At 39.2% G+C, this 21,827-nt stretch overlaps 1 protein-coding gene across 2 annotated transcripts in view; it reads left to right on the forward strand.

The window, feature by feature from the left end:
- The first annotated feature begins 446 nt into the window (after positions 1-446).
- The window catches only part of LOC121862199 (acyl-protein thioesterase 1-like), a 48,768-nt gene continuing 27,387 nt past the window's right edge, over positions 447-21,827 (forward strand). The window contains exons 1-4 of one of the 2 annotated variants that reach the window (XM_042360296.1): positions 447-653; positions 2,992-3,023; positions 3,659-3,694; positions 16,481-16,546. In XM_042360296.1, the coding sequence (XP_042216230.1) occupies positions 585-653; positions 2,992-3,023; positions 3,659-3,694; positions 16,481-16,546 (203 nt within the window). In that variant the 5' untranslated portion in view covers positions 447-584. The remainder of the gene's footprint in view (positions 654-2,991; positions 3,024-3,658; positions 3,695-16,480; positions 16,547-21,827) is intronic. The other variant, XM_042360297.1, reaches the window with a different exon arrangement.

The raw sequence follows: 21,827 nt of genomic DNA on the forward strand, positions 1-21,827 counted from the left end.
CAACATGTATACAGAGAGCACATTGTGAGTTTCTCCATCTCATCCTGAGTGTGAACAAAACAACCCGTACCCCACAACTCAGCGGACAGTTTTCTCTAATGATTTTCAAATGACTACTCATAGAAAATGTTGACATGAAAAATGTTCAGTTCTATTGTTGCATATTTCTCGATATGGTAAAAATGTGTTTATGTGTATTAAGGTGAGGATAAACGTGAATGAATAATCTTATTTTTTCCCAGCTGAGAACACCGTCTGTTCCATGTCCGAACGTGTTAATGCTGACAAGAGAAAGCTTTCCGCTTTTATTTTTATGATTTGTTTGATATAATTCATTTTTAGCTATAATTTAGATAATTATAAAAGGTGTAATAAATACTGAATGACCTAGCATATGGAAATATTTAATATTATTAAAGTATCGAGGTGGCATAAGCTGGTGTGCGCAGGATGTTAGCGCAGAGTCGGATGCGCCGCTGTGTGTCGTCTGTCACACGGCCGTCCTAACAAGTTCTTATGGTGATTTACTTGTGTTCTTAGTGGATCAGGCCACGGCTGACTTATAGAGAGGGTGGTACCATCGTATGGGTGGTAACGCTTCGAAGATGGCGGCTCCAGTAGTAGTAAACGCAACAGCTAAGCACACTGCAACAGTAAGTATATGTGCTATATCTTGGAGGCAATGTTTTGATTTCAATATCCAGGTTATTAGGTAGTTATAATGGCATTCAACGTAACTTGGGATGTTTTCTTACTTCAAGTAGTAAATAGGGATAGAGGTGTTATAATTTATCATTAAGCGGCGTTTATAAATGTCCCAAATAAATGGATCAAAGGTCACAGCTTTCACAGTCCGAGTCAGGCCTAGTTGTAGTGACATAATATGGTCTGTCACCATGATGCTGCTCAGATGATAAATAAATTCATGTTCACAATTATATCCTGCACCAGTTTGCTTCACAATTTTTTATTTTATTGAAGGGGGACATGGGTATGACAGGTTCACATGTCTACCTGTATTTAATGGGGTTAAGGAGCAAAGGTTAATAAGAGCAATACTTTTTTACTCATTAACTTTTAGTTGGATATTTTTTTAGGCATTTTCAAATTTTGGAAATAGTTTCCTTATCCACTGTAACTACTGCATTTATGAATTTTTTTCTTGTAAGAAAATTTAGTTATTATCTAATAGGCAGGGGTTATTTGATTGGTATCCCAGCTGAATACCCATTGGCTATTTTACCGTGGATTATGTATAATTTTAATGGGTATTGTATATGCATTATTGTACCAATGTGAATAACTATTTACTAACTTAACCTTGAGAATGGTAATCCACATTTTACTGGGTACAGAAAACCCACTCGGTATATTTTGTGCTGTTTAATACATTATATATGTCCATCAGAAAAGTGAGACATCTTGGAGTATCAGATGATGATTGAAGAACATAGTGATAAAGAATTCAACATTTAAATAATAGTGTAATGCCCACAGCTGACCTGACCCAGTCCTAATAAAATCATAGTAAAATTGTACACAATCACTGCAGGTCCTGGTCAAATAGCTGATGGTTATTCAGATGGGAATCTCGGTCAAATAACACCTTCATATCTTATATTAATATGGATCAGGTGTCAAAAATTGAAGAATGATTTTAAAATAAAGTTGAGTTACTGCTCCTGAGTGCCATGATGTTTTGGATAATTTCCTGTGACATTGGTGTTGAGGTCTATCTGCTCTCTGCGTGCACTTAACCACTTACACCTTTGTACGTGGAGTCTGAATCTTGCCTAGTCAGGTTAGGTTTGGTTGAGGTTTTCATAATTATATGGTGTAATTTGTATTTATCTAAATAATTTTTGTGGTTCTAACCTAACCTAACATAACCAAACCACACCAATCTTAACCTAATCTATCCTAACATTACCTTACTTATCCTAACCGAACCTTGCTTATTCTAACCTAACCTTACTTATTTTACTTATCATAACCTAATCAGACCTCTACTAACCTTTTCTGACCAAACACTGTCAGAGGAGGTGGATGGGGGTATAGGTATGAGGGAGGGGATGTGTGAATGAATGCTACTGACCACTCAGCTGGTGGTCAGTCTCTTATCAAACAAGTAAACAGAACAGGCTGGCCTCTCAGAGAAAGGTAAGAAAACAGAAAAATGCAGTTAGCTTAATACTCATCCCAACACAAGAGAGGGAAAAAAATCTGACTCGGCCTAGTGGGATATCATTGTACTGTATTAGAATTAGACTCGTGCCATATCAGTGCAATTTCACTCTCCCAGCTTTTCCTACTGTCATGGAGATTAAAGGACATAACAGGTACAGTACGTCTTTCTGATGTGATGCTTCCTGTAAGAGGACCTACCAGAAAGTCCCTCAGATTCAAGGGGTTAACAGCCTAAATCATATGCTGGTGTTGGCTTAACAGTTACCCAGTAGGTGAGTTCAGTACAATGATCAGATTAGGCTATTTGTTTTTAGTAAGTATGTTTTTAGTTCCACGTTTTCCCTCCTGTACTGTAGTTCTTGACCATGTCGATCTTGTAAAAATCGAAAAAAATTGTTTAAAGGGAGAGGTTACGAGAGTGTATATTGACAAATAGCATGAATTTAGATAATTTAAAGTGAAATCATATAACATGAGGAGCTACTCCTTAAAACATGGCTCATAAATTCGTCCTTAGAGTTTGTGTGCAGTGTTGAGGCTCATTTGAGTGTCACTAGTAGTATGTCTGCATCATATAAAAATAATTTTTCCATTACCAGAGACTTTTTTAAACCACGAGGACTACTGGTATTCATTCTCGATAAAATTATCTAAATTTCAGGCTTTCACAATCAAACTGTGCTGTAGCAGTTATATTATTTATACAGGTCCATACAGGTACTGTATATGATTCACAGTAAATTGAATGTTTTAGAGGTGGCTTAAGCAGATGATGATATTTAACTGATAACTTGATTTTTTCAGATAATTTTCCTTCATGGTCTTGGTGACACCGGGTAAGTAGAATATTTATTTCCAAGAATTATTATTACAGTAGTTTTCTTTTTTTTATTTTAACTTCCTTTAAGTGCCATAGGCCAATCCTCTCATTGCCAGGGATTGTGCAATGCCCTGTGGTAGGAATACGTACCCGATATATAGTACTGTACTACAGTAATTTATTAAGTACTGTACAGTATAATTCTTTTGCTGAATTTCAGTTGATAATGGTCATGTGTGTTGAAGTAGCTTTAAAATATTTCAGATTCATTATGAGACATACAGTACTGTATCCATCATTAGAAATACTGCATTACAATTTATTCACCTACATCAAAATAAATTAGAATTAATGACCCTTCATCTAGATTTAGATTTTGATGGTGCAGTCACAGAGTTTGCAGTAGTAAGCCTGTAAGCTTCACAGGAGTCATATATACTGTAGTTTAAGGTAAAAAGTGTGTCCAGAAAGCACTTCACCTGGACAAGAGCCTTGTTACCATATACATACAGTAACACTTCAGCACAGTACAGTAAAACTATTTCACTACTTACAAACATCTGGAATCCAAAATTTCATGTTCACAAAATATTTTAGGGAAAATTTTTCTACATACACAATCAATGTTTATATTTATGAAATCCCACACAGGTATGAAGCGTACAGCCACACCGGGGATTATGTAAGGTATACCTGTACACACTAATAGTTTACCCTCCAGCACATTTTATGAAAAAAGAAAAGAAAAAAGAGATTAATATTCAATTAATTATCTGTCAAATGAAAATTGACTTATGGAAGATTTGAGTATTCTAAATACGTTTTGAATTTAAGAATATGCTGTTGAATAATATTCTTTTATTTAAATTTCCACAAATTACATGAGAGTAAATGAGCATAACTTGGACAATGTGGCAAGTGGTTCAGTGACAGTGTGGTGATGTTAGTGATAAGTCTACTTGTCTTCATATGAGTTTGAAAAGTGAGTTATATACTGTACAGTATACGTACAGTATGTATCACTGACCCACATCAGGGCCTGGGGGGCAAAAATATATAATAATAATAATAGTGAAAATAAATAAAAATTTTAATTAAAATAAATATAATAATAATACAGTGTAATAATAATAACCATAAATAAATACAAAAATGAAAAATAAATCATGTAAGAAATGATATACAGTACAGTATGTATGTTGTGTTGTCAAAGTAAGAGAATCAATTGAGACCCTGCAATTGTGTGTAAATGAGGCAGAAAGTCAGATCAGCAACCTGGGACTTGAACAATTTTTGTGATGCCATATGGCAGCAGGGTCTACCATTAGACAACACATTATGCTTCCAATATCTTCCCAGGCGGTAGTACCTCCCTGTTTGTTAGTTGCCTACTACCATGGTGATTGTTGGAGAATGATGACACATTGAAAGTTTATTTGTTTATTTGTAGACTTAATAACATCGATTGTTAGAGAATAATGAAGTATGATAAGGTAATACAGTACAGCTACTCCCCGACTAAGGACCTACTCGACTTAGGACCACCCGGACATACGACTGCCTCAATCGTACCAAAATTTGGTCAAATTACGTATTTTCGAGTCCTTACATCAGTGATTGCGCTGTGTACTGACAAAATTTTTGCTTGTAATTCACTTTAAAATGGGGAGCAGCTGTATACAGGTACAATAGTGTATTTGCAGAAACTAATATTACTTTACAGTATAACAAAACTGAGACAAGTAGTGTTTTTTACATTCTTTCCTTGGACACGTGTTCATGATGGTGTCCACTTTACAGAATTATCAATTTTACAGAAGTCTCTTGGTCCCAAACTTTTCAGGTTAAACTTGTACTTTATTGTACCTTTTTCAATCCAAACTCACCCGATACTAGTATACTGTTCTGTACTTAACATAGATATAAATCTGTAAATTTTTTTGTAACCAGTGTTTTATTTTGGAGGTTATGTAAAGTAGAGGCTGACCCTGATTTACTAGGATTTATGGAAATTTGCAGCTGTGATAATTTTTTTTCCACACTTTGGTTTATGAAGAAAACCTCTAAATTTATGAAAAATCTTTGTAATGATGTAACTACTGTATGCTAAAATACTGGTTTTTTTTACTGCCAGTATGATTACTTATTTCACTAACTTATTTTATTATTCTCTAACACTCACAATGTTATTAACACTTAACACGACTGCCCTCCTCCCCCCCTCCTCCTCCTCCCCTCCTCCTCCTCCTCCCAAGCAATATTTTTTACCCGGCCATTCAGAACAAGCAGAAAGTTTCATGTTTTTTTATCCGCTAATTTAAACCTTATAAATTGGTTTTACCCCTATGTATTATATACCATCAGATGCAGGGAGTCTGTAAAATACCTGTACAGTACAGTACTGCATATTATTTTCTGAAATTAATTACTGTATGCTGAAAACTGAAGGCACACTTACACGTATAAGTGAATGTACTGTATAGTACTGCAGGTAGTAGGCAGCTATCAAACAGGAAGGTACTTCCTCCTGGGAAGATATAGGAAGCATAGTGTGTTGTCTAATGGTAGACCCTGCTGCTATATGGTATCACAAATATTGTGACCAAGTACCAGGTTGCTGATATGACTTTCTGCCCCCATTTACACACAATTGCAGGGTCTTGATTGTTTCCCTTACTTGACAACACAACATACATACTGTATAGCATTTTTCACTATTGATTTGTTTTCATTTTTGTATTTCATTGTATTTCTTTATTATTATCATTATTATTTTATTTTACTTTTTTTATAAATTTTATTTACGATGAATTATTATTATTACTATTACATTTTCGCCCCCCAGGCTCTGATGTGGGTCAGTGACCTGTGCCCGGGTGGTCACAGGTGGGAAATATTTTTTACAGCTCTTTGGTGTGCTATTTATCTGAGTATATTTTATATATATTACTATGAATTTGATCAGGCTTATGCAGAAAATCTTCCTGAAAACAATGATACAGTTCAGTTTTACTGTACAGAGTTTAGAAGACAGTTTGGGGAGTAGGGGAGGGGGTATGTAGCTCTCATGGCACGGGCTGCCAAACACTAACAATTGTTCAATTTTTTATGCATTCAATGAATCGAGTGATTTTGGGGGAATATTTTTCTCCATTGGGATTGAACAGCATCCAGATCCCTGAAACTTAAAGTTTTTGTTCACCACTAAGTATAGTGTTGAGACTACGAATTAGCTCTCAGCTTGTCATCATTCTTGTAAATTACCATATACTGTAACTTAATCTCAACCTTAGGTTGGGACAAGTAGACTCCACTCACAGCATTGCACACACTCAATGAACCAATCGCCTGATTGTTCAGTTTCTCCTCATTTACTCAAATGTAAAATATGTAAAATTTAGTTAAAGAAAATTATTACATATTCTTAATTTTCATATAGTAATGGTGTAAGTTGTTAGAAGAAGAGGAATATGGAAATGTAATGTTTGGAGGTGTGGAGAATGCTGGCAACGCATGAGAGAGGGTGAGTGGAGCGTCAGTCGACTGAGCTGAAATGCTGGCTTTGCACCTCTTTGTGCTCTGATATATTTCTCCAGTGGCTTTAAGGCACTTCTTTGTAAACATTTGAAACCAGCCCACAGTGAAATCACAGTGCATTGGAATTTTTGATATCTCATAAACTGTCCTTGGTCCAGTTGTCGCAGAATTTCCGCTTAATTTTTACACTTAGCACTTTGTTTCCTTGTAGCACTATTGAATTCTGTTCTATCACTGTGGGCAAAGTTCAGAGCACACCTGCCCTGATGCTTACTTTTTAACCAGCATCATCATAGCTCAAGGTGTTGTTGATAGCAGTGTTCTCACTATGTAAACAAGGTGGGAATTTAGGATGATGCAACACCTCATCAGAGGTTGAGTGTGGGATTTTTTTTTGTAGGCAATGTACGGTACAGTACCTCCAATTATATAATGGGAGTCAGTGTATGTAAGTGTTACTAGTGTACAGTAATATGATTGGTTTACCATTAGCATTTCATACTGTTCACTGTTTCTCAAGTACAAGTATAAAATTATTACTGTACTGACCTGCACGTATTTTGCTTATTGTATTTATTATTGTCGTATAATCATCATGTATACAGTATTATACCAATGTTTTGTGGGATTTTAAGATATTTTGGAAATTTTTAGGGAAATGTCCATTGGTTAAGGAAAATTTGGTTTCCAAGAGGATTTCAGGAACAACTCGCTTATTAATCGGGGTCTGCTTGTATACACTATTATTGTACCCCCAGCACATGATTTCTTTTTTGAACTGATTGATTGTTTTGATCTCTTATTATTGTATTTGTTTACTTAATATATATTAACTTTATTATTACTATATATTGTTAATGGAATTTGTGTACATATTTAGGCTAGAGAAGGATTGAGATGACTGCCCATAACACTTCCTTACTTTACTCCTTCATTTAATGAGAAAAGCTTTCAGGGTTTGCAAAAGTTTGGTATTCTCCCATTTTTTTTTAGGAATGCAATCCTTTTACATAAATTAAGTGCTGTACAGAGTATTTAGTTATTTTATATGCTCTCAAAATTCCTAAGTTTTGTATGGTCCTGTCTTTGCATACACTACTGTTATTATCCAAAGTGTTCTGGTTCACTCCTCTGAGTTATGCTGTCAAAGAGTAATGGTTTATGGTTCACCACAAACAAACTACGGTGCGGGACAGTACAATATACTGTATACAGGTCAGTATTACAGATTTTATAATATGCTGTGGCTTGGATGATTCGTGTATTTGTCATAAACTTGTAGTTTAACTTTTGGCTTCCCAGAAACCCTTCACTTGTGCAGCTGGGGTATACTGAGTACTTGTGAAGTCCCATAGAACTACAAAAGTAGAGATAGGATCTCATGTACTGTAATCCAACTGCAGTTCTCATAAATACAGTAGTGGTAGGATATGAGCCAGAAGCTTGAAAGCAAGTACTGTACTGTAAGTGTGTCACTGTGCCATTGTGTATGCTCTGAAATTGACCTTATATACACACACACACACACACACACACACACACACACACACACATATATATATATATATATATATATATATATATATATATATATATATATATATATATATATATATATATATATATATATATATATATATATATTTATTTATTTATTTATTTATTTATTTATTTATTATACCTGTATAGAAGATAAAACTTGATGAAACCAATTGGTTGGCACACAGTCCTTCATATCAGTATACACTGTGCATATATTTTTTGTGTTGTACGAGTGTTTACTATTACTTAATGATGTACAGTACTTGGTGGTTAATGGATGAGTAAATGAGCTGGTGTTGACACAGTACTGTACTGTATGTCATTATCAGTACTCTACAGTATTTGGTAACTCGGTTCAGATTTTCCCATGTGTGGGGATCTGGCCAAGGGCTACGGAGAGGAATTTTAGTGTCCTTAGTTTTCTTTTGGGGGGCGGGGGGGTGTCAAGAAAGATCCATTCTGGCAGTATAAATCTCTACTTCTGTCTTACAGTAAGTTGAATCTTATGTAATATCCAAATCCAGGGTGCTCCTTTACACTGAATCTTAAGGTATGTTGGATTTCTTCAGGGATCCGACACCTGGTTAGCTATGGTCCAGTTGTTATTGTGTGACTACTAGCAGAACCATGAATGCAGTATAACAGTACAGTCTGACCAACACTAGCAGGTTGTTAGTGCATCAGTTCCCAGTACAGTACTGGTCCCTTATAAAGCTTTATACTACTGTATTTTTATTTATTTATTTTTTTTATTTTTTTTTGGCTAACCCCAATGGATCATCAATTTAAAATGAAGTGGTTCAGGGCAGTGAAATGTTAGAGTACATTTTGATTTGGCTCTATATTTGCTGTCCCTTGAGAAGACGGCATTTTATTCTATACAGGTTGCACTTAAAAAATCTGAACATCTGTTATCTGAAAACTTCGAAAATCTGAAGACAAAAGTTGCGTGGTAGTATTATTAACTGTACAGTCTTCCTCAAGCTATTGGATTTCATTTTTTTTTGTTTATTTATTTATTTATTTTTTACAGAAATTCTCTAATGGAAATAGTTCATTTATAACTGGAAAGCAGAACTCACTACAGCATAATTTCTGGTAAAAAATGTAATATATTTTACAATAAATTATAAATATATGTACGTACAGCACAGCACTGTATAATGGTGACATGACAGTGACATGCTCATGCCTATAACTTCATACCTCATGATAAAACACTCATTAATACTACTGTATATATATTCTATACATTATTTATGTATCCTTGTTTAATATTGTAATTTCTTTGGTCATATGTGCAGTACAGTACAGGTGTACTGTATTTCATTATTTCATTCTGGGGTCATCTCGGAACCAATCTTTCTTGGCTTAAGTGACTACAGTAATACCCTGATTTACGCGGTCAATTGAACCCGCGGAGGCCCGCGTAAAACAGGAAACACGTAAATGGAACAACAGAGCATATGGGATTAATTGAAATAGAGACTGGGCCGACCCCCCAAACTCCACTTTTTCCCGACACAATACGTACGTTTTAGTAAAAATTACATCTTAACTTTATGATGGTATGCACACATACATAATATAGAAGAGAACAATCAATAAGAGAATAATATACTGTACCAGGTAAAAGAAAAATCAAGGTTTAACACTTACGTAAGGTTAGGTTATGTTTTAAAAAATCAAGTTTAAACACTTACCTAAGGTTAGGTTATGTTAGGAAAAATCAAGGTTAGGTTTAACACTTACGTTAATAGAAGAGATGGGTCGGCGTACGGGAATGGAGGCTGGTTCCGAGGCAGAGGGCAGGCTACTGGCCCTCAGGTGAGTCACCATCACTGTCATCCACACTTGTCAGGGCCTCCCTGACAAATCCCTCAAAGTCACCATCACTGTCTCTGTCACTGGCTTGGGATGGCTGTGGTGGGTTGCGGGCGAAGAACTCGGTAATGCTTTGTTGACGGCTAGTGTTGATGTTGTCGTGATACTCCTTGATGTAGGGCTTCATAGTCTGCAACAGCTGGGGAGTGAAGACTTCATACCGGTTATCATTAGGGTCGTGGGAAAGGAGGAGCTTCAGTTTCACTACACACTCGATGGCACCCCTAACATTACCATGCGTTAACTTGTGTTCTTCTCGGGATGACGCACCACCTGCCTCTTCACTGAAGTGATCGTCTTCTAACATCTCGTCGGTAGTCACCTCAGGATCCCTGATCACCTCCAGGATGTCTTCGTTGGGTGGTCTAGGAGAAGCCTGCAGCTGTAACACTGCGCAGCTTCTCTGGCAAGGTCCACCGCCACTGCAACAGTCAACCTCGCCAGTCACAGGTTGACTCTGCCTCCCACCTGGGATACCTTGCAACACATGTCTCCATGCGTGACGAACCGTTGCTACAGACAGCTGATCCCATGCCCCCACCAAGAAGTCCACAGCTTTCTTGACGTTAAATTTCCTCCAAAAGTGTTTGACGAGAACTTCTTGCTCTGCCAACTGTTGTTCCTCGTCCTTGTAATGGCCCCTGTCTCATCAACAGAAGTATTATATAAATGGGTTACTTTCATCTGATTTATATTCAGATTCACCCTCTGTAACTTTCCACTGGCACGTGATAAGGTGTGCCCGTGTGCCCACAGGAAGCTGCGTCATACTATGCTGAGTAAAGACATAAGTAGCCGGCTCTCTGGCCACCTAAAGCGAGCAGTAGTTTGATATCCTTGACAAGAGGAAGACGTTATTTGAGAGCTGCAGTGGATGGCTCCGTCTTCCCTCGAGGGGGAACGACGTACCCATACCGTTCTCCCTCGATGGGTCACTACTCGGCAGTCTCTCACACCAACTTTTATCGAACGGACGTTAATCCACGTTTATATTACATAAACGCCGTCCTCTTTCTCATTCACTCATAAATAGTGGAACTTACGGTTGATATACACTCAGGAATTATAAACATAATACTTTTATAATAAAACAAGAAACTGGGGAATTAACCAGCGTAACATCCTCGTCGCTCTTGCTATCGGTGTCACCCAGGTTACGCAACTCATCCTTGGTGTTGATACAGTCGTTCAGGAGCTTAAACTTCTTTGCAGAGTATGCAGCTTTCACATTGCAGATTAATTCTTGGTCCATGGGCTGGATTAATGACGTAGTGTTGGGAGGAAGGAAGACCACTTTTACGTTGAGGTGACGATCCAACAGTAGGGGCGAGTGTCCTGGTGCGTTGTCAAGGAGCAACAAAATCTTGAATGGAACATTCTGTTGCTCACAGAATTTCTTCACATTGGGAACGAAACAGTCATCAAACCAGGAGAGGGACAGAGCAGAGAACATCCACGCCTTACGTGCGGTCAGCCAGTGGACATTTAGCTTGGTCATGGCCATGTTCTTGTAGGCGTGTGGCTTGTGGGCTGTGTGGATCACCGATAACTCGAGTTTATAGGAACCGGAGGCATTGGTGGTAAAGAGGGCGGTGATGCGCTTCTTCTGCAACTTCCGGCCCCGACACTTGCTGGCAGACTGGACAACGAAGGTCTTGGAAGGTAGCTTTTTCCAAAAGAGACCGGATTCGTCCATGTTGAATACCTGGTCATCGGTGTACTGTCCTTCCTCCATAATCTCACATAAGAACGGAGGAAAATCCCTAGCCGCAACACGGTCAGCACTCGCTTCTTCACCACCAATGATAATGTTGGTGATCTTGTTCCTCTTCTTAAACCTGTGCAACCACCCAGAGGAAGCATTGAAGGGTTTGGGCTCTGCAATTCCCATCTTACGTGACACTGCTGCGTACAGCTCATGTGCGTACTCCTGAACTGACCATGTTCCGTCTTGCTGACGAATAAAGTAGCTCACAAGTAAATTCTCCGTCTTGAGAAGCACCTTGTTCTGGCAATACTTGATTATTGAAGCACCTGCAGACTTTGTGGTGTTCAAGTGTTCTTTTATCTAGGCTGCATCCTTCTTTATCGTCCGGATTGTAGATTCGTTCACGCCATGCTGGCGCGCCAAATCAACTTGTCTTGTTCCTTTCTCCATTTCTTGAATAATCTTGTACTTCACATCGTAGCTTAGGGCACGTCGTATCTTCTTTGGCTTAGGGCGGCTGGGTCCAGGTAATGCAAGGTTTTTCTGTGGCGGTGGTGGTCCGGTGGCAGCCTTGACCTCATTATGACTGATCTCGGTAACCACTACCTTCCCCCCCCAGCCGCTGCCTCCCAAGGGACGCAGCCCCCACCTGTCCCTGCTGTGGTCACCTACCCCCACCTTCTCACCACCGCCAGTTGCCACCAGGACTTACCGACCCACCCCTGACTCTGCTATGCGCCGTTTTGGACAATGGATAACCCGGTATCCCTGGACATAAGTGATCACGGTAGATGATGTGCAGAACAAGTGGGATCATTACCTGGACACTATCACCAAAGCCTACCACCACTTCTTTCCAGCCAAGACACTGAGGATCCACCCCGATGATGTCCCGTGGATTACGCCCCACATAAAAAGACTTATTGAGCAGCGCAACAAGGCATACTACACCAACAACCGCCTGTACTAAAGTCTACGTAACCAGGTCATCAGGGAAATTAAGTCTGCCAAGAAGACTTATTATCCCAGGAAAGTGCACGGCCTCAAGGAAGTCGGCATCGGTCAGTGGTACTCCAAGGTGAAAGATCTCTGTGGTCTCAACTGTCAGTCTCCCACACTTCCTTTCATCTCTCATTTACCTAGTGAGGAGGCAGCTGAGATAATTAATAACCATTTTGCTACCATATGTCATACCTTACCCAGTCTTGACCTCACTCTCCTCCCAGCTTACTTACCTTCCCCCTCCCCTCCCCTCCCAGTTTTCAACCATATGAAATCGCCAACAAACTCCTGAAATTTAAATCCAAACGCTCCACGACCCCAATTGACCTCCGAATCAAAATATACAAGGAGTTTGCAGTCAAACTTGCCACCCCCCTCTGTTCTATTATTAATGCATCCCTCAGACAAAGCAAATGCCCTAATGAATGGAAAACCGAATTTGTCACCCCCATCCCCAAGGTCACCACCCCACAGTCCCCTAACGACCTCAGGCCAGTTTTTGAGTGGGCATTTGCCAGTATCTATCAGTCAATTGATCCACAGCAATTTGGCAATATGAGGACCTCTACATCACACTGCTTAGCGAGCTTTCTGGATTTTCTGCACAAAAACTTGCAGAAACGTACAACATCACTGGCCGTTGCCCTTGTGGACTTCAGGAAGGCCTTTGACCTTGTTGATCACTGCACTGTTATCAACAAGGCTATTGCACTAGGGCTGCCCACCAACCTGATTTCATGGCTTACTGATTTCTTGAGTGGACGTCGACAGGTAGTGAGGTATCAGGGCTTGGTCTCCACATTCCAACACCTCACCTGCGGTGTTCCCCAGGGGACCAAGATGGGACCACTGTGCTTCCTCATCCTGATCAACGACGCTCTATCGGACACTCCTCACAGGTGGAAGTACGTGGATGACTGCACTGTGGGGGTTTCAGTGGACAACACTGCACCAGACTACTCATCGCTACAAGGCACCCTGGACAGGCTACAGGCGTGGACTACGGAGAACAAGGTCACCATCAACCACACCAAGACCTTAGTCATGCACATCAATACCGCCACCACTCCAGTGCAAGCCCCAGCAGTCACAGTGGGTGCCCATCCTCTCCAGCTGGTGCAGTCTGCCAAACTCCTGGGTGTAACTATAGACAACAAACTTGACTGGAAGGCCCATGTAAATAACACAGTCAAGGCAACCTCGTACCGTCTCTACATGCTACGACGACTTAGGTCACTTGGGACACCCATGCCAGAGCTGAGGACCATCTACAACGCCTTTATTCTCCCCAAACTAACGTATGCGTCACCAGCCTGGTCGTCTTCTCTCAACTCCACCCAACAATGTCAGCTAGAGAAGGTACAGAAAAGGGCCTGCAGAATCATGCTCGGCGCAGAATACTCCGGCTACACCAACGCTCTCTCCACCCTGGAAATGCCATCCCTCAGTGACCTCCACCACCAAGCACTGGAAAGGTTTGGCAGTGGATTACTGCACCACCCTAGTCATCGCCACCTCCTGCCACCTGCAGCCCCCCACCCAACTCGCGCAATCCGCCACTACAACAAAATTCAGCCCATAAGAGCCCGCACCGATAGATATAAGAACAGCACCATCCCATCTATTGTTAAAATAATAAACAACAACTGATTTATGTACTGTACAGCCCTGTAAATGTATTCAATGCATATTATATAATTATGTCTAAATCAAATGTAAGTGTATATTTTCAGCCACTGGCTGCAACTCTATTAATAAACCGTTTATTATTATTATTATTATTATTATTATTATTAGTAGTAGTAGTAGTAGTAGTAACAATAGATACCGGTATACACAGTGTGGCCGGGAGGGGTGCAACCGACGCGGCTAGGTCAAGTGCCTTCTACCCGCCAGCGGGAAGGCACGTCATATTACATTAAACTAATCACAGCTAGCGGCGGAGGGAGGTAAGGATGCGTGGCCCAATCACAGTCCGGTACGTCATATGACTTCAGCGATAACGCAACAGAGGCATGCACTGCGCAACCTACTCGCGCCACGTGCCCAACATGGCAGGATGGCGGGAGGTTTGAATCCAAAAATGGCGGCGCGGCAGGACCGCCAGCTGCTCTCCGCGTATATGAGTAGAAGCACCGCGTAAAGTGGGAATTCCGGTTCTGGCAGGGTACCGCGTAAATGTGGAGACGCGTAAACGAGAACCGCGTAAATCGTGGTATTACTGTACATCCCCCAAGGGTTAACCTTCACTTTATAAGGTGAGAGGTGATTTTTTTTTTGTAAACAATTTCTTATTTTGCACAACAAAACCCTGAATCTGGCCGTGTTAGGTCACAAGGTTCCTGGGTAAGGGTTCCCATATTTGAAGTACAGTACTCACAATTCCTTCATCCAGTTTCTGAAGTGTTTTCTCTTTTCTTTTCATTCTTGTAAGTCAAAAGCTTATTTTTTCATCTCTTGACAGTGGTCTCTTATTAGAAGCCATTATAAGGGTAAAATACATGTTGAATTTGTTAACATAGTGGCTGGATATAAGTCACTATAAGTTCAGAGTTTGGAAGTGTGAGCAGCTGCAGCCTTGGACACCAGTGGGAACTACTACAGTACTGTACTGGGTGTTCTTTCCTTCGACTATTTGTACATATATTAGAATTCATGGGAATATTGGAGATTTTTTTAAATTGGGCCAGTTTTAGGGGGATTCTGCTAAAAAAAATGTTGGATTATTGAGGTTCCAGTGTGTAAGTGATTAAAAAAATCACTTGATACTATTAGCTGTGCAAGTTACTACAAAAGTATTTATGGATTATTCAGACCAGTGAAAAGGATGCAGCATGGGTAGATGGTCTGAATGAGAGCACAAATACAGTATACACTAATTCTTGTAACTGCAAGGCACAAATCATGCATGTTGCTCTATCACAGAAGTCTGTAAAAAAATTACTTAGTGCAATGCTGCTCTTGAGCTTGTAGTGGGCCTACAGTAAGCTGCCCTACCCCCTCACCATCACAACCTGCATCAGCCTCACACTTACCTCCAGAGATCTGTACTGTACTAATCTCTAGACCAGGGGTTCCCAAGCTTTTTCACGACCCCATCCAGTGTTGTCAACTATCCAGTGCGACCCCAAATCATTTCACTGGCAGACCCAAAGGACCCCACCGACCCCATGACCTCTTTGCTACCCTACCTAATGAGCCTTCCGACCCCATTTGGGGTCGTGACCCCAGGTTTGGGAACCCCCGCTCTAGACAAAACACACCAGTTCAGTTCCCTTCCCTCATTTTAAAACATAGGTGTATCCCAGGTGTGAATGGCTTGGAATCCTTCCCTTCTTCCTAAGGGATTTCCTGAATTGACAAGGACTGAGGATGGTTCACAAAACTCAGTGGGGTTTGGTTGAGTCTCAGAGTGGATAAATTTAAGTTTTAAATCATTGCTTGTAAAATTTACATCACATATTCAGAACATGAACCCCCAAGGTGAGAAGGTTTTGTTCAGTTGATGACATCTCTTCTCATTGGTGCACATTGTCCCTTTAGTAAGGTATTGCAGTGCACTCCACCTGGGCACTGGCTGGCTTAGTGTGAATTCTCATTGATAGTCTTTCACAGGAGACTCAATTTTCTCCATTGCTAAAAAATAGGTTTTCAGTTATTGAATCATCCACTTTACTAGAACTTTACAAAAATATTCTGAGTGCTTTACTTACAGGTAAAGATATCATGATATACAGTACATTTAAAAATTTCATTCCATCATTTTGTCAGAATAACATTGTTATATTCTCTCTTTACAGTCATGGTTGGGCAAGTGCAATGGCAGCAATTGGATTACCACACATTAAGTTCATATGTCCTACAGCGTAAGTATGATTTTGTTTTATGTATTTTTTGGCCTAAGGATTATTTGTCAGGTGACCTCTGATGTTTTACTAAAAAGAACATTCCTTGGCAGTCTGCCTTGTTCAGGGGTGAATGCATTTTGTAGCATTGGTGATGCCTTAACCAGATTACAGTAGTATTAGAGCTGCATAAGCTCTAAAGGTCCCTGAGACAAATTTGTGAGCTTGTTCATGGGACTGAAAATCAGTGGTTGCAAACATGGATATCTGAAGCCAGTCCTCTCCTTTTCCCATATTTGCAAGTTATCTTTACATACTGTCTCTCCTGTATGTATCACAAGAGTTTTTTGAAGCAAAAATTCCCAACATTGTGTTTTACTCTCGTGGGCAGGGTCATTTGGCCAATCAATATGTTTACTTAGTGAAAATTATTATTGCATTAAAACTTTGTATAAATATTTTTTTTAATGATATTGAACTTAACAAATATACTAATATATGCGCACACCAGTAGCTTGCTTGCGATTGATTACCGTCTTCTGTTTCTCCTAACACAGTCCGATCTGTTACCCACATACCCAACCAAATCTCAATTTTCACCTATTAAATGCTCCTGAAAAAAGTTGATTTGATTGTTTTCTCGAATTACAGTAGTGGATCTTGTTTGAATCCTTGAGAATGGTTCACATGGAGATGTAAACAGGGAAACCAGATACCAGATGAACAACGATGCCATAGAGAAATCCGACTGCGAGAGAGATTTAGGAGTAATGATAAGTAGGAACCTTAAGCCAAGTAAACAATGTGTTTTTGCTCGTAACAAGGCTAATAAAGTATTTGGGTTCATACAAAGGAGTGTTAGTTACAAGACTAGCGAGGTCATCCTAAAACTGTATCTTGCTCTTGTGAGACCACACCTGGATTACGCAGTTCAGTTCTGGTCCCCGTATTACAGAATGGATATAGAATCCTTGGAAAGAATTCAGAGGAGAATGACAAGACTAATCCCGGGCATTAGGAACCTTGAGTATAGAGACAGGTTAAAGCATCTTAATTTGCACAGTAATAATTTCTTCCAGAACTAAAATCATTAAAATGAGGCATCATTCTCAGAGGTTTGTTCTACTCTAACTTTTGGTGGTACTGTACTGTACACTTGTACAGGTATTGTATACAATATATGTCTTCAATAAACAACAGACACACACAGGTACAGTATTTGCCTTTGAGTCATCATACACCACCAGAATTTTTTTGTAACTACTGTCCAATATTTTTGTTTTGACGTAGTTTGAGTACTACTGTATAGTATGTAAACTTTTAATATTATGTCATAGTATTTTTGTTTTTCCATTAAATATGTGCTTGAAAAGGTTTTAAGTGTGCAGTAATTTTATTACCACTTGCAGAAGAAATTTTTCCAATGCAAATGTTTGTTATAAAATATAAGTCACTGGGAAAATAAGCTTTGGTGTACAGAATTTGAGTTACTCTTCAAGGATGTCACCCTTCTGTAAGTCAAGGGAGACTTGTAAAATTTAATACCAACATTACATGTTCACCTAGAACAGTGGCACTACAAGTGTTCACCTAGAACAGTGGCACTACAAGTGTTCACCTAGAACAGTGGCACTACAAGTGTTCACCTAGAACAGTGGCACTACAAGTGTTCACCTAGAACAGTGGCACTACAAGTGTTCACCTAGAACAGTGGCACTACAAGTGTTCACCTAGAACAGTGGCACTACAAGTGTTCACCTAGAACAGTGGCACTACAAGTGTTCACCTAGAACAGTGGCACTACAAGTGGGTTCAGAACAGTGGGCACTACCAGTTAGAACAGTGGCACTACAAGTGTTCACCTGTGCAAGTGTTCACCTGAACAGTGGCACTACTAAGTGTTCACCCAGAACAGTGGCACTACAAGTGTTCACCTAGAACAGTGGCATTACAAGTGTTCACTTAAAACATTGGCACTACAAGTGTTCACTTACAGCAGTGGCACTACAAGTGTTCACTTACAACAGTGGCACTACAAGTGCTCACTTACAGCAGTGGCACTACAAGTGTTCACTTACAGCAGTGGTTCACTTACAACAGTTAAAGTGCTCACTTACAACAGTGGCACTAAAAGTGTTCACTTACAACAGTGGCACTACAAGTGTTCACTTACAACAGTGGCACTACAAGTGTTCACTTACAACAGTGGCACTACAAGTGTTCACTTACAACAGTGGCACTACAAGTGTTCACTTACAACAGTGACACTGTAGGTGTTCACTTACAGCACTGGCACTATAAGTGTTACACTTAGTGTTCACTTACACACACAGTGTTCACTTACAGCACTACAAGTGTTCACTTACAACAGTGACACTGTTCACTTACAGCACTTTAAGTGTTCACTTACAGCACTGGTACTAAGTGTTCACTTACAACAAGTGTTCACTTACAGCACTGGCACTATAAGTGTTCACTTACAACAGTGACACTGTAGGTGTTCACTTACAGCACTGGCACTTTAAGTGTTCACTTACAACAGTGACACTGTAGGTGTTCACTTACAGCTCTGGCACTTTAAGTGTTTATTTACAACAGTGGCACTGTATGTTTGCTCCATTTCATATTTCTATAAAAGCATAAACACAACAGTTTTGAAATTGCACCTTTAGGATTTCAAGCGTGTGCAACACTTAACAGTGATGGGCAGCTGTCCACCTCTGGTACAGCGTACCTTCATCATCCCTCATGTATTTTACATTTAGTTTTGTCAATAAACTCAATTATAATGTACTGTTTAATTATTCATTATCCACCTTTGCTGTCAGATGAGTACAAGTGTGAGTCTGTGCACCTGAAAAGGAAACTTATAGTAACATGGAATTAGGACAAGACATAATCAGGTCAGGCTATGACACCATGCTATCAGGGGCCACCTTGACCTCACATAACCTTGCAAGCACCTTTGGTGTTAGATTATATTGATCAGCTGTTGTGCTCTTGACTATTAATTTTAACACACTTGTAAGGGTCACTATACTGTCTTATAATCCTTTATCAACATTTATTTATCAAATTGTTTGAAACTGATTACTGTACTGGGTTATGGAAAATGGTCTTCAGGGGTTCCCAAGCATTTTCAATGTGGCACCATGTCATTTTACACACACACAGGATAGAGAGATAGTGCACCAGCCCACCATGATTGAACATCCTTAACCAGTCACCAGCAGTATATTTCATAACCAAGACAAAACCACAACATCCTGAAGCCTTCTTGTTATTATTTCACTTCCTAAACACTGAACTGAACTCTGAAACAGCTTAATAATACCTACTAAAAACCAAAACAAAGATATTATCTCCTAGTTGTAGGAGTGTGTGCGGGTGTGCGCGCTTTTTTTGTCAGACACCTCGGCTGTGACTGGTATATAGTGCACTCAGTATTCTTAGAATAAATAGACATATTTAACTGTAAAAACAAATTGGGAAATGTATTAATTACTAAAGAAGTGTAAAAGTAAACAATGTCAGAAATGGGTTACAACTGTTATTTTTATATCATCATTTAATGTTCTATACCTGGGGTATAAATGCATAGTTAAGCAACATAACATAAATTTTCTCAGTTACAAAACTGTCTTATGTGGTATGTGTGCATTATCATTTAGTCCATTTACTGTTAACTGGGGGTATAATTCTGTTAATAACAACATTGCATACAATATTATAAGTTACAGTTCTGTCATATGTTCTTTGCTACAATTGTGATATATTTCATATTTGCTGTGTTCATCATTTGATTAATTTTCTATAGTATCTTGGGGTATATGAGGATAAGCAACATAGCATACAGTTTCCATTGTTGTTTGTTCTTGTTCATGAGACTCAAGCAGCTCTACATCAGCTCTCACATCTTCAAACTCCATACTTTGGATAAGGTTGATTATTCTTGCCATTTTGTTCTGTACATATATAGGCTATCCCGGGTTACATACAAGTTCCTTTCCTACGGATGTTCTTCAGTTGAAAATGTACAGTACTTAAGTCGAACCACATACCCTATGTGCATACTGTGCAGTAATTACAGAACAGTGATTAAAATGCCACTACATCACAGCCTTAGTCCTTATGTATATCTAAAATCACTTAATTTAAGAGAAAAGGAGAAATAGAATGACAAAGTACTGTACAGTACACCGGACCCTCGCTTTGTACGCATTCACTATACTGGTATGCGGCGACCCTATTTCTTCCCATAATTCATTTTATTTGGAAAAAGATTCCCTATTATGCATTCTGTAGAAAATATGGCACACTTGTTTTATATTACAGTAATACTATTATATTATACTATACAGTGGCCCCTCGGTTAACGAACTCAATCCGTTCCAGAAGGTCGTTCGTTAACCGAAACCATTGTTTCAATGGGTTTTTGGGTAATTGGTTCCAGCTCACCGAAAATTTCCTAAATTCAACAAAAATGGTAGAAAAGTTCACTTACTTTGAGGTGTGTATGTAGAAGGCTCCTGGATGATGATGATGTGATTTAGAATGGGGGTGGAGGAGAAGGAAGAAGAGAAGGCATTGGGGTGGAAGAGAAGTCACCCCATGGCACCATTTCACCCATAAAATTTTAGCTCTGGTTTAATTCAAGATTATTTTCTTTAAATCAACGCTGCACTGCATTATATATTGTCAATATATAAAATATATTTCAAAATGACCAATAATTTGCTTGGAAACACAGAAAAAAAGCATTTAGTTGAAGAGAGTCTCAAGCAAGATGTTACCTCCAGTGAAAACAGAGAGAGACTAACTCCTGTTTGCTGTGTTAAGAGGCTGGATGCCGCGCATTAAACTAGTCACTTTACCTTCAATTTTGTTCAATAATTGTTAAAATGACTAAAAAATTGAATATTAAACTTTTAAAATTATTGAATAGTATAAACTTCTTGATATTTACAAAAATAGTAAGGAATTTAAGCCCTAGAACCGATTAATGTATTGGCGGACTGATACTAAAGCTGGTTGCCTGGTCAGTGCAAGCGAAAACATGTTGAGGTCGGTTCGTAAGAAGTTCGTTAAGCGAATTTTTTTTCGTTAACCGAATTGAAGATCCTTATGGAAGGCAGTTCGTTAATCGAAATTACGTTAACCGAGGTGTTCGTTAAACGAGGGGTCACTGTATTATACCCGGTATATCTATTTCTAATCCACAGAGTACAGTATTTTAATGATTTTTCTACAACTTTTATTGCATTAATGCTTCAGAAATGGTTGTGAAATACGGTACCTGTAC

Source organism: Homarus americanus, unplaced genomic scaffold (assembly GCF_018991925.1).
Source record: "Homarus americanus isolate GMGI-L3 unplaced genomic scaffold, GMGI_Hamer_2.0 scaffold25013, whole genome shotgun sequence".
Classification (NCBI taxonomy): Eukaryota; Metazoa; Arthropoda; class Malacostraca; order Decapoda; family Nephropidae; genus Homarus; species Homarus americanus.